The following is a 12,293-nucleotide window of genomic DNA, read 5'->3' as shown; positions in this document are numbered from 1 at the left end:
CATCATCTTCACTTCCATTGTCTTCATATTCACTTACATCAAAACCATCTTCACCATCTGGTTCCTCATGAATTGGGTCAGTACCTTGTGACATTGAATGGTCAACGGGTGGGAGAGCGTGTTCACTGGATATTGTTTTATCAAAAGCATTACCAATGTTAAAATCCCGATTTGGAAACCAATTTAATTCAATCTTTTTTCCACAAGATGACTTTGTGGAACTAGAACCTCGTGATCGTACTCTAGTATAATTAGGGGCACCATCATCTTCAATTTCCTGAATAATACACATTAGAACCTCTTGGTGACTGGAAGTCAGTGTAAACCCTTGTCTTATCTAGTTCAATATATACCTCTAGCAATCTATGTTTTGGGACATAGCTTGTTAGTTTGCATACATCACCATCACTACCTAAAGCCATCAACCCAACATCAAGATCACTATCAGGCTTCTTAAAATGGTAATACATTTTCCTATTACCATCATACCCTAATTGTAGCATCATGGAGTCTAACTCATGAACTGAGAACTCGTCTGCATCCAAGAAATCAATGTACGAATGTCTTCCATTCACATATTGTCTTCCAGGAAACTTTGAGAATTCACCACCATGATATATTTTCAAAGAAAACATAGTTGGGTGTGAAGCTATAAAAAATACTAGGAGCTTTGATCCCAAGAAGGTATTATGAAGACGCATACATATTATTCTGTAAAACTAGAGAAACATACCGTAAATAGCATCGATGTCTTCATGCTCGTTACTAAAACACACGTTCTACATCGTTAACAACATCCTAAACTTTGTCAATCAACAATCGACAAATAGCAATTAGGGTTTTCAATGAGAGAATTTTTCGGGAGGAAGGAAGACACTTATGGACTACAAATACGTATTAGTCTTGGTATATGAAATGAGGTTTTAAATATAGGGACGATCGATACAATAATCATCACGATTTTAATCATATCTTCAAATGGACAGCAGTAGGAAACATATGTTAAAAGACCAAATTGCTCATCATGTGCTTGGCACATGACATAACTTAACGACTCTAGCAAACGTCATAGAGACATGGGATCATATGCGCAACAAAAAAATAGTTTAAGGATGATTTACGTTCAAATTAAAAACTCAGGACTTGATTCAAAATAAGTATATAATCTTAGGGACGATTTTTGTAATTTTCTCAACTAAATATATAATTTAATCTTTATATTTCATGGAGTAATCCTTATGAAACGACACCATTTAAAACTACTTATATGCGATCTATACAATGATATAATATTATCGATTATAGTTTATTCATATTAAATAGCACTTTTGTCTTCATTAATCAAATTTATTTAATTTAGGTGTCTAGTTATGCATAATTACATGTTTTGAATATCCATTTATTGTTTTAAACCAACCAACAGCACAATAATTAAATTTGTCATTCCTTTTTGTGACGATGTTTATTTGATTCACTCGTACATTCTATTTATTTATTAATATTTATTAATGTTTCCATTTCTTGATACCTAACATGCAATTACAACATGTGATGTTTACATATAAACAAATCTAAACCACAACTAATATCAGGGGTGAACCTATATAGAAGCATAAGATAGACGGTGTTATTTACGGTGTGTTATTTATTACATTTTTTTCTGGCATCGTCACTCTCCAATACATCTAAGAATGCAATTAGCTAAAAGATATTAAGTTGCAACTTTTTCCTTCATGACGTGAGTCTTTTATTTGTGATTTTCATGTTTGTTACTTAGGATGGTGGCATGTAGGATGTAGGTTTTGTTACTTGTGAGTATAGGCGGCTTGGGTTAGATCGTCTAAACATTATAAATTTATCAAAATAAAAATTTGGATATTTAACGGGTCCATATTATTTAAATAACGAAATTGACATAACCAATATGACGATTACGTTTGTTTTCTTTTTTTAGGGTCATAACAATTATTCTTATGAATTCTCTTAAATATATCATTTATTAATTTTAAAAAACTTAACCTTCTATATATCTATTTTATTATTTTATTTATTTTAATTATCTTATATTGTTTTTATTAATTAGAAACTAGTTTTCATTAGTCATGACCAATTCTCAAATGTTACTTCGGATTTAAAATAACTAAAATATCAATATATGCATAATGCATGTAATTTACAAGAATATCTCATGTTTGTAAATTGGAAAAATACCAAAATAACATTTAATTTGATTTGGGTTATATTGAAAACTTAAATTACGAGCTTAATCTTGTTCATGTGTTGATTAATTTTGATTTAGAAAAATAAATTTCAAATCAATGTGTTTGAAAAAGGCGAGCGGTTGAAAAAGGAGTGGTGAAAAGAAAATATATTCCTTTTAAGTTTTCACACATGTTTTAGAGATCGAATAATTTTATAAATCAGATATTTAATATTAAAATTAAATTAATTAAAAAGTTTTAGACGAAATCTGCAAATAAAAGAATACTCCTCGAATTAAAATTTCAAATTTGTAATTTACTTTAAAAAGTATATAGTATATAATAACTATAAACATCTTCAATTGGGCAAGAAAATTGAATCAAAAATAGGGTTTTAAGTCTCAGCGGTTTATAAACTGCCCTACGAAGTACTCCCTCTCTCTTCCGCCGCCAGCCACCAATAATTCCGGCATACGAATCAAGGAGGAGTACAAGAACGACGACCTGATAACATGGGAGGCGGTGAAGAGACAAAAACAGGGGAAGAAGAGAACCAGAAGAGTTCCACACCTTTTGATCTTAATGATTATACCATCATCAAAGAAGGAGAGGCTGAGATTTTGATGCACACCAAGAATGAAGTCTTTTACAATAAAACCCAGGTCAATATTTTGCTTAGTAATCACTAGATTTCTGCTATAAATTGGATTATCCTTATTTTGCTACACGTTTTGATATTATCTATTAACATATGTACCTCCTTCAGTCCATAGCATTATGAAACATTTCTGACTATTAAAATTCTAAAATTGGCAGGTTAACAACAGAGATATGTCTGTTGCTGTTCTCAGGACGTTTATATCAAAACGAAAAGAAGAACATGAAGCACAGCTGTCTAAAAGAACAAAAAAAGCAATGAAGGAATCAGAAGACCATGATTCTGGATTAGAAGCACCAAGTGGGACTACTGCCTCTAATGGTAAATCCAACGGTGAATCTGAAAAGATGCCACATGGCGAAGAACCAGAGGCTAAATTCCGAGGGGAGTTAAAGCCACCTAGAGTGCTTGAGGTTTCAAATCTATTCGCTTTTGTTTTACATATCACATCTTCACCTTGTTTTAATGCCTTTCTTTGCTAATTAACATAAGTTTTTTCCTTGAATCAATAGGCTCTATCAGCTACAGGGTTAAGAGCTCTAAGATATGCTCGTGAAGTCGAAGGGATTGGACAAGTTGTGGCATTAGACAATGATAAAGGTTGGTCAATTTGTATATTCACGAATCATGTTTCATGATTTATTTGTAAAATCTAATTATTGATATGTTTATTCTTGTTTTCGTGTGTGTAGCATCTGTTGAAGCTTGCAGGAGAAATATTAAATTCAATGGTTCAGTTGCAAGTGCAAAGGTGGAATCAAACCTTGCTGATGCTCGAGTCTATATGCTTACTCATCCAAAGGAATTTGACATGGTATGATTTGCAACATCCGAGTTCTCACTGTAATTTTATCATTCATATGTCAAGTAAGGTTACATGATTAACTTATAATCTTGTAGTTATAACTAGAATTTATTGATTTAATCTTGTTCAGGTTGATCTTGATCCATATGGTTCACCCTCTGTGTTTCTTGACTCTGCGGTTCAGTCAATTGCTGATGGAGGGATGCTGATGTGTACAGCAACAGATATGGCAGTTCTATGTGGAGGCAATGGAGAAGTCTGCTATTCCAAGTAAGATTCTATTATCTATAGATTATTTGCTTTCAAGAGTACACATGAACAATAATTTATTAAATTTTCTGCTCTGTTGTTATGAGCTAGATATGGTTCCTATCCACTTAGGGGAAAATATTGCCATGAAATGGCTTTGCGGATCCTTCTTGCATGCATTGAGGTATTTTTTTTTTTTTTTTTTCTTCCTTCTTTTCTGGTTTTTCAAGTTTAAAATTCTATCTTATTTCTCGACTTCATGAAATACAGAGTCATGCAAATCGTTACAAGCGATACATTGTCCCAGTGTTATCTGTTCAAATGGACTTCTATGTCAGAGTATTTGTTCGTATATACACGTGAGAATATCCTTTATTTCACCTCTCAAAAGAAGCATGGAAAAAGCCAGTAATTTTGCTAAATTATAAAACAATTACAGGTCAGCAGGAGCAATGAAGAACACTCCACTTAAGCTTTCATATGTTTACCAATGTATCGGTTGTGATTCTTTTCATCTCCAGCCAGTTGGAAGGACTGTATCGAAGGTGCACATCTTATTTTAATTTTTTGATAAACTATTATTTTTCTTTTTTCTTGAAATCATTTTACCTTTTTCTTAGAACGCCAGTGTGAGATATCTCCCTGGGTTTGGTCCTGTTGTTTCACAAGAATGTAGCGACTGTGGTAAAAAATATAACATGGGTGGGCCCATTTGGTCGGCTCCAATTCATGATCAAGATTGGGTGGGGTCCATATTAGCAGACGTGAAATCTATGAAGGATCGCTATCCTGCTTTTGATCGGATTTCTGCTGTCTTGACTACAGTTTCAGAGGTGCGTTTGTTGCTAAAAAGATTATAATAATCATTATCGGTTTCTAAATTCTAACCTTTTTAATTAAAAAAATTTCAGGAATTGCCAGATGTACCCCTATTCCTGAGTTTACACAACCTTGGTGGTACCCTTAAGTGCACTTCCCCATCAGCTATGGTGTTCAGATCTGCTGTAATCAATGCAGGGTATCGTATCTCAGGAACTCATGTGAACCCCTTAGGGTTAAAAACTGATGCTCCTATGGATGTTATATGGGATATCATGCGTTGTTGGGTAAGCTACTTCCATTATATATATATTTTTTACTTATAATATCAGTGTAGTTGCATTTTGGTATTATTGATCGATCACATTGTATTTGTAGGTTAAAAATCATCCTGTGAAAGCTCAACCACCGGAACATTCTGGAAGTGTGATCCTAGCCAGGGAACCTGTGCTTCAGGTATGGTTCATTGTTAATTGGTAGGGCATGAATAGGGGCAGAAAGGTAATTACTTACTACTTACATGTGTGGTTGGTTGGGCAGGCTAATTTTGCTCGGGCAGTGGCATCGCTAAGTAAAGCTCAAGCAAAGAAAGTTGCGCGGTTTCTTCCAAATCCTGAAAGACATTGGGGCCCGAAGCTGAGGGCTGGGCGTACTATTACTAGCAAACATGCATCTCTTTTGGGTCCAGAAATAGTTGATGGGATTCTTAATAACAACAACAACAATCAAGAACAACAGGATGAACCTGAACCCAAGCGTAAGAAGACACAAGAAGAACCTACTCCAATTTCTTCTTCATAAAATACTTGATTTTTTTTAATACACCTCTCTTAATCTTAATCTGCATTTCTGTGCAGAAATAGAGTGATTCTATTTTGTAATCTCAAACGTCAAGTCTTGTTTTTGTATGTTTTTTTTTTTTCTTCTAATCGGTATCATGTATTAGCTTGAATGGAAATTCATGTAATTAGCTATATATGTTTCATTAGAAAAGATATTCATAAAAGATTCCGAAATGGTTTTTTTTTATTAGTGTTGGGTTTGTGCTACAAGATCTCATCTGCCGAAAATTGGGACTATTACTTTATTGTAAGATTACCAACCGAGATTATCAACTTAGAAAATAAAACCTGAAATCGTATATAAAACTTTGTTTGAGAAATAATCTTGAATCCTGACGCTCATACCTACTACAACTCCAAACAAAAAGACCCTAAAACAAACACACACAGACACTTTGACTCTTCACTTCCCGTTTCCCTTCTTGGAGTCCAGAGGATTAAGCTCATCCCAAGCTTCAATCCATGTAACCATGGCATCTGCAAGCTTGACAAAGTAAGGATCTATTTTCCCGAGCTTATCCTTAACATGTTTAGACAACTCCACATAACATTGCTGAACCGTTGTACACTCTTTTGGGAGACTGGTGGCTTGAAAGAATGGGATTATCTCTTCTTGCCAAAAGATACCCTTGTACTCTTTCTTCAAGTTCACAAATGGGTTGCTAGCTTTACTATGCCATATGTATGGCAACCCCGTCTTGATCCCAAGCCCCAAATGATCACAAATCACCTGTATCACTAACTCGAGGGTTAAAATAGTCTTTTTGCAGTTTCTCAAACAATAGTGACAAAAGGGTAAGTTAACAAGTAAGAAATAAGAACCTTGACACACCAACCAGCCCACATGTCATCGTAGCGACCAATGGGCTGACCATCACCCATGAGCCCAAAGTACATGGCTGGGCCTATGAGTTGACGATCAAACGCCAGGTTCATTCCACACATAGGGAATAGTGTTCCCTTTGGGATTGTCATAACTGCATCAACATACCTGATCAGAATCAACCCAAATGTTATATATTATTATCCATGCAAGAAACTAGCGAAAACAAGATAGAAAGTATTTTATTTTTACTACGTACGTACCTATTGTTTCTCTCGCGAGGCTTGACAAGCTGTGTTGGGGCATCGTAATCAGGAATGTTGAGCCACAGGCCATGAGACACGGCGGTGGGGACGCCCTCACGGAGGCTGAAAGGGTAGCCACGGACGAAATCAGCACCTTCGGAGAAAGGGTCATAAAGGGTGTTGAAGAAATAGGGTGTCGATGGGTGAAGGAGGTTCCTAATGTGTTGTGAAAGTGCATCTATATCTTTCCCACTTGGATCTTTAGCAACCTAAATAACAAGATCAAGATTTTCGTTGCCCGTTTGGAAAAAAAAATCATCAAAAAGTTAAAGATTACGAAATGGAAGATTGAAACTCACGAAGCAGTCGTCATCAATGGTGAAGATATACTTCTTCTTGGAAACCATGTAGCCAAAGCATCGACAAGCAGAGTCTTTGAAGGAGATGCAAGAAGCCTTGGGACCCAAAATCTTGTTAATGTCGTTACGATTGAAGAGTTCGTAATCGAAGCCATTGGGGACCTTGATGGCTCTGGAAGGATCACCATCTTGAACGATGATCAAATGGTAAGGTTCAAAGAAGGGCCTCCACATTTCAAGAAAATCGAGGCTTCTGATTGTGGGTATGACGATATCGAGCTCATCTTTGAGAGGTGGATTGGAGTTGGAGGTCGCCATGAGAAAAACAGAGGAAAAGAAGAGCAAAGTGTTTTGAGAGTTATTAAGGGGGATTGGGGGATGTGAGATAACGACGGGGGCGGAGAATGTAACGGATGTTATTGTTTTGACCACGTTATTATTCCTTCAATTAATTGCACAATTCTATTTTTCAGAATATATAAACTGGATTACTGTCCTATGGCTATCTTTCACATGAATAATTACCTTATATCTTTTATCTATAACGTATTTTTTAGTATATGATGAAACTGTAAAAAAAGAATATCCTAGCTTATAAACTTAACTTATATATGTTAGTATTTTTTAAAAAAAATTTGAGATGGTTTTTTTGATAAACTAGTTTATAAAATTATCTATTTCTAAAGTTTTCTACTACAATATTTGATTTTTTTTTTGGGTTAATGACCTAGAAAGGTAACAAACTTTTGTCTTTGTCCACATTTAGGTAACCATGTTTTTATCATTCACATTTGACCATTGAACTTGTTTGATCTGTTCAAAATAGGGTAATATTACTAATAATTTCGGTAATATTACCCTATTATGAACAGGTCAAACAAGTTTATTGGTCAAATGTGCACAAAAAAAACATGGTTACCTAAATACGGACAAAAACCAAAGTTTCTTACCCGTTTTGGTAATACTGGACAAGAACCGTCTTAGGGACTGTGTGGCCTCGGATCAGGCTCCGACAGTCAATGAACAATTAGGTTAGGCTTGGTCTAACCCAGTTTAGTCCCGGCTAGTCATGGGCTAAGCTGTGTTGCTCGGTCTTTAAAACACATACAACCTAACCCTTTAAGCATATACAACCTAACCCCTAACTAGCTGAACCTAAACTGGATTGACCCAAGACTTAAGCATCTCCTCATACACAAGATCAGACGACCCAGTTTCATTTCACATCAATGGATCTTATGACTACTTGCACTTAACATAAAGAACTCAATATAGCAAAATAGGTAAGTGACTTTGGTGTTTGTCCATATTTAGGTAATCATGTTTTTTCGTACACATTTTACTTGTAAACTTGTTTGCCCTGTTCATAATAGGGTAATGTTACCGCTAATTACCGGTCATATTACCCCATTTTGAACACGTCAAACAAGTTCAATGGTCAAATGTGAACGAAAAAAACATGGTTACCTAAATGTAGACAAAGACCAAAGTTCGTTACCTTTCTAGGCCATTACCCATTTTTTTGGTAATATAGCTTATACAAAAGCATTTTCCATGGTAATTATTTCTAAAACTTTTTGCTATTTAAAATAAAACCTTTTACTATTGAAGATAAGAGTTTTTTTTAAAGGTTTCTGCAATCACTTAATAAATTTATTTACTTAACAACTTTTTTAGAAGCACAATGGCCTAACAGGACCGACACCCTAAAAGCCAAATATATAGCCCAAACCCGAGAAGGTCAAACTGAAAGTCAATCTACTAAGAACACGGGGTGTACTCAACTCGTACGCTTAACATACTCCCCATATTACCAACCCAAATCAAAAGCAACCCAACTCAAAAGCACTTAATCTATTAATCCAAAAATCCAAAATTCAAGATCTGGTCCTAAATGGTGACTTAACACGTAAAGTTGACAACTTTACACCCATGCATGACTTAATAAGGCCCAAAACTCAAAAAGAAGCTTGATAAGAATCTTAACACTTGCATGGACCAATATCTTACATAAAGTTTGTATTTTTATGAACATAGGACCTCAATGGAGCTAAGATCTAACATCCATAGCTTCTAGAGTAGATTAAAAGCTCAACTTAGTTCAAAATACCTAAAAATGCATAAATAACACCCTAAGTTGGATCTAGCATAAAGAATCATCAAAATGGGGGCTTTTTACTTCAAATGACTTGCTAAGATGAAGATGATCCTAGATCTACAAGCACAAGCTACTCCTAAGAAACCACCAAGTCTTCTTCTTCTTCTACACTAAAAACACCACCAAATCTCACTTTCAAGGTCAAAACTCACAAAAAGCACTTAGGGATTCGTTTTTAGGGTAGAGAGTGATAGAGGATGATCAATAGAATGTCTAAAGGTGGTATAAGTTGCTTAAATAGGGCACAAACCCTAAACATTAGGGTTTGTCCCTGCCTTACGTACGCCATGCGTACTCCACGTACATGGGTGAATCTCGCGTCCAGAAATGAGATAGTACGCTAAGCGTACTCATAGACTACGCATCGTATACTAGCTAGGGACCAAAAAGATAAAGATTTTGCATTAAGGGGCTAAAAGGAAAACATACCAAATTACGAATGTTACAAACGTGGATTTCCAAACAGTATACTCTATATACCAAATGGATCCTACCGTCGATACTATCTTACATGGTTATTCCTAATTAGCCAGAACTTAAAATATTCATTGGGATTATTGAGGAACCTAAACTATTACTATTATAGTTTTGAGAAATGTTAAAAAAGGACTAAAACTTAGTGATATTTACATCTAGGTCTTTTGAAAAGAAAAAAGCTAAGGTGTTAGGCTAAGCGCTGACCTAACCATACATCATCCAGTTCTATCAAGTGAGTACATAGTTACTTTCATATTATACATAGATATTTAGTATTTTAAATGATTAAATGTTATGTGCACTATTTATCCATATTTTGAATAAATATGTTAGATACAATAACATAACAGGATTTTGCTTGTTTAATTGGTTGACAGAATAAATGATTAATTTTACCATAATTATTGGGTATAGAAGGAATGTGAAGGAAATAGTAATAACAAGAGGTCATGAACAATATAGTACTATTGTACTGATGAACTAGCCATCTAGCAGAGTATAGATGACGATCACTAACTATGAGCACTAGCAGACTCATTACTTGTAGATGTTAATGAACTATACGTTCATTCGATGTACTCTATCCCCAACATGGTTGCGTTATTGACATATATTGCTAAGGAATCCCTAAATCGATAGTGTCTAATCATTGATTACGGTGATCCTTTGGGACATGTCCCTTGAGATCATCATTTTAGGGTCAGGAAGCGAGAATAATGAGAATGGATAATTGGGTTAATTATTTGATGTTAAATATATTTAAAAGAGTATTTAATTATATTATTGTGGGTTGAAAACCTTATGTGTTGATCAGGCTCCCAAGCCTGACCCACTCAGTTTCTTTGTATCACAAGTAGCGATACGAAGGTACAGGGATAGTGATGTTTAAATCTAATGATAAATTTGAGGAGTTTAAGGCCATTAGTATAATAAACAGTTGTAAGGCCTGTAATAACTGGTTTATGCTTATGTTTTCTGTATCATTGTTGAAATCCGAAGTTTTTAATATTAAAAAATTTATTTAAAATGTTTTGACTCTGATTTATCTTAAAAAAAAATGTTTTGGGACAAATTCCGCAATAATGTATTCTTCAAAAGGATACTCTATTTTGAATAAGCATGAATAAAAAAATTTATTTGGCCGTAAAAACTGGGATGTCACACATAGCTCTCGAAAAACAGTCTCGCTACAATCTCGAATGTCTCTTGATGCATACCACTATAATTACTATAAAAATCATGTCGCTAACATGTAATCTGTGTCACTTTGCATTATGTATAGGCAAAGATAGATAGGAACCAACTGTCACTACAACTAATAAGGCAACAAAGCATCAATTGTCATTATATTTCGGCCCAGACTGATCACCCGAACCAGGCACAAAGATTGCAGGCTGCTAAGCATAATCCTACTAAAGGTTTATAAGGTTCTTAAACTTTACTTTGAGTTTCTTGGATTCTCATCCTAACTCCATTATAGCAACAAGCTCTGCCAACAAGGTTCAAGGTTCATAATCTTTCCTTTAGTTTCTTGGTTTCCTAGCCCAACTCTATTATAGCGGCAAGCTTATCCAACAAGGTTTAGAAGGTTCATGACCTTTGCCTTGAGTTTCTTGGCTTCCTAACCCAAATTCATTTTAACGTAGAGCTCTTCCAACAAGGTTAATAAACTTTTGACTTAAGTTGCTTAGCTTCTCTATCCAACTCCGTTATAGCGGAAAGCTCTGCCAAAAGGGATCAAAAGGAATATAACCTTATCCTTGAATTGTGTACTTCTATTCCTAATTCCTTCACGATCGTTGGCTGGTAAGCTCGATCCATGTTGATGAATTGTTTCACTAATTGTATTTAAGTGTAATGGATTGACTTCTTGACCAAAATCAATATTGATGAATATTAAACAAGTAAGGAAGGTGCGGAGTGTACATTTGTTAAAGTTTATTCAAGATTCAAAGTAGAGTATCATTTAGAGTGAAGCCCCTGAATGAATGGGAGTCCAGGGGGCAACACCCCTGGGAGTGGGGTCCAAGGGGCGGTAGCACAATTTTTTTTATTTGTGTTATATTGCTTTATAAAAATACATCATAAATATGTTTTTCTGAAAAATAACTTGGGTTTTGACCCTTCTTGTAGAACCCGAATTTATGATAGTTTTGTTGGTTGCTAAAACTGTTTTAGGACAATTTTGGTAGTTTTCAGACAAAAAACTACTTGGTGGCAGTTTTTGGACATGGATGGTTAATAACCATTTTGGTCAGAATTTTGGGAGTACCACCCAAATACTTTGATTTGAAAGTGATAATCACGATTCTAAGAATTTCAAGTGCTATTTCTTACCCATATTTGTAGTAATCCATTCCATGTGATGATTTCCTGCATGATGATTTCTTGACCTCATGCCGCTAAACCCGATCCATTCCATGCGATGATTTCCTACATGATGCTTTCTTGATCGCTGGCTGATAAGCCCAATCTGTTCCATGTGATGAGCTCCCGCATGATGCTTTCTCAATCGCTGACTACCAAGCCTGATAGGTTCCATACGGTGCTCTCTCATATGATGTTTTCCCGATTGTTGGCTGTTAAGCTCGATCCGTTCCACGCGATGCTCTCTCGCGGAATGTTTTCCTGATCGCTGGTTGTTAAGCCCGATCAAT

General features: G+C 35.2%; 2 protein-coding genes across 2 annotated transcripts; one reads left to right on the top strand and one right to left on the bottom strand.

The window, feature by feature from the left end:
• Nucleotides 1–2,555: 2,555 nt before the first annotated feature.
• LOC145032122 (tRNA (guanine(26)-N(2))-dimethyltransferase 1-like) lies at nucleotides 2,556–5,761 on the top strand. Its single transcript, XM_078980814.1, has 12 exons — nucleotides 2,556–2,863; nucleotides 3,018–3,272; nucleotides 3,372–3,459; nucleotides 3,552–3,673; nucleotides 3,795–3,934; nucleotides 4,025–4,097; nucleotides 4,184–4,272; nucleotides 4,353–4,458; nucleotides 4,534–4,746; nucleotides 4,825–5,019; nucleotides 5,111–5,188; nucleotides 5,273–5,761. The coding sequence occupies exons 1-12, from the start codon at nucleotides 2,714–2,716 to the stop codon at nucleotides 5,531–5,533; spliced, it is 1,770 nt and encodes a 589-aa protein (XP_078836940.1). The 5' UTR covers nucleotides 2,556–2,713; the 3' UTR covers nucleotides 5,534–5,761.
• An 87-nt stretch (nucleotides 5,762–5,848) lies between these two features.
• Nucleotides 5,849–7,383, bottom strand: LOC145032123 (UDP-arabinopyranose mutase 1-like). The gene is made up of 4 exons (XM_078980815.1): nucleotides 7,002–7,383; nucleotides 6,661–6,911; nucleotides 6,397–6,565; nucleotides 5,849–6,304 (listed from the first exon to the last, which is right to left on the bottom strand). Exons 1-4 carry the CDS (start codon nucleotides 7,317–7,319, stop codon nucleotides 5,978–5,980), a joined length of 1,065 nt encoding a protein of 354 aa, XP_078836941.1. The 5' UTR covers nucleotides 7,320–7,383; the 3' UTR covers nucleotides 5,849–5,977.
• Between the last annotated feature and the right edge of the window lie 4,910 nt (nucleotides 7,384–12,293).

The sequence above is a fragment of the Lactuca saligna genome, chromosome 2, assembly GCF_052625555.1.
Source record: "Lactuca saligna cultivar CGN05327 chromosome 2, ASM5262555v1, whole genome shotgun sequence".
NCBI lineage: Eukaryota > Viridiplantae > Streptophyta > Magnoliopsida > Asterales > Asteraceae > Lactuca > Lactuca saligna.
Note: the sequence above shows the minus strand (reverse complement) of the source record. Positions and strands in the feature narration are given on the sequence as shown.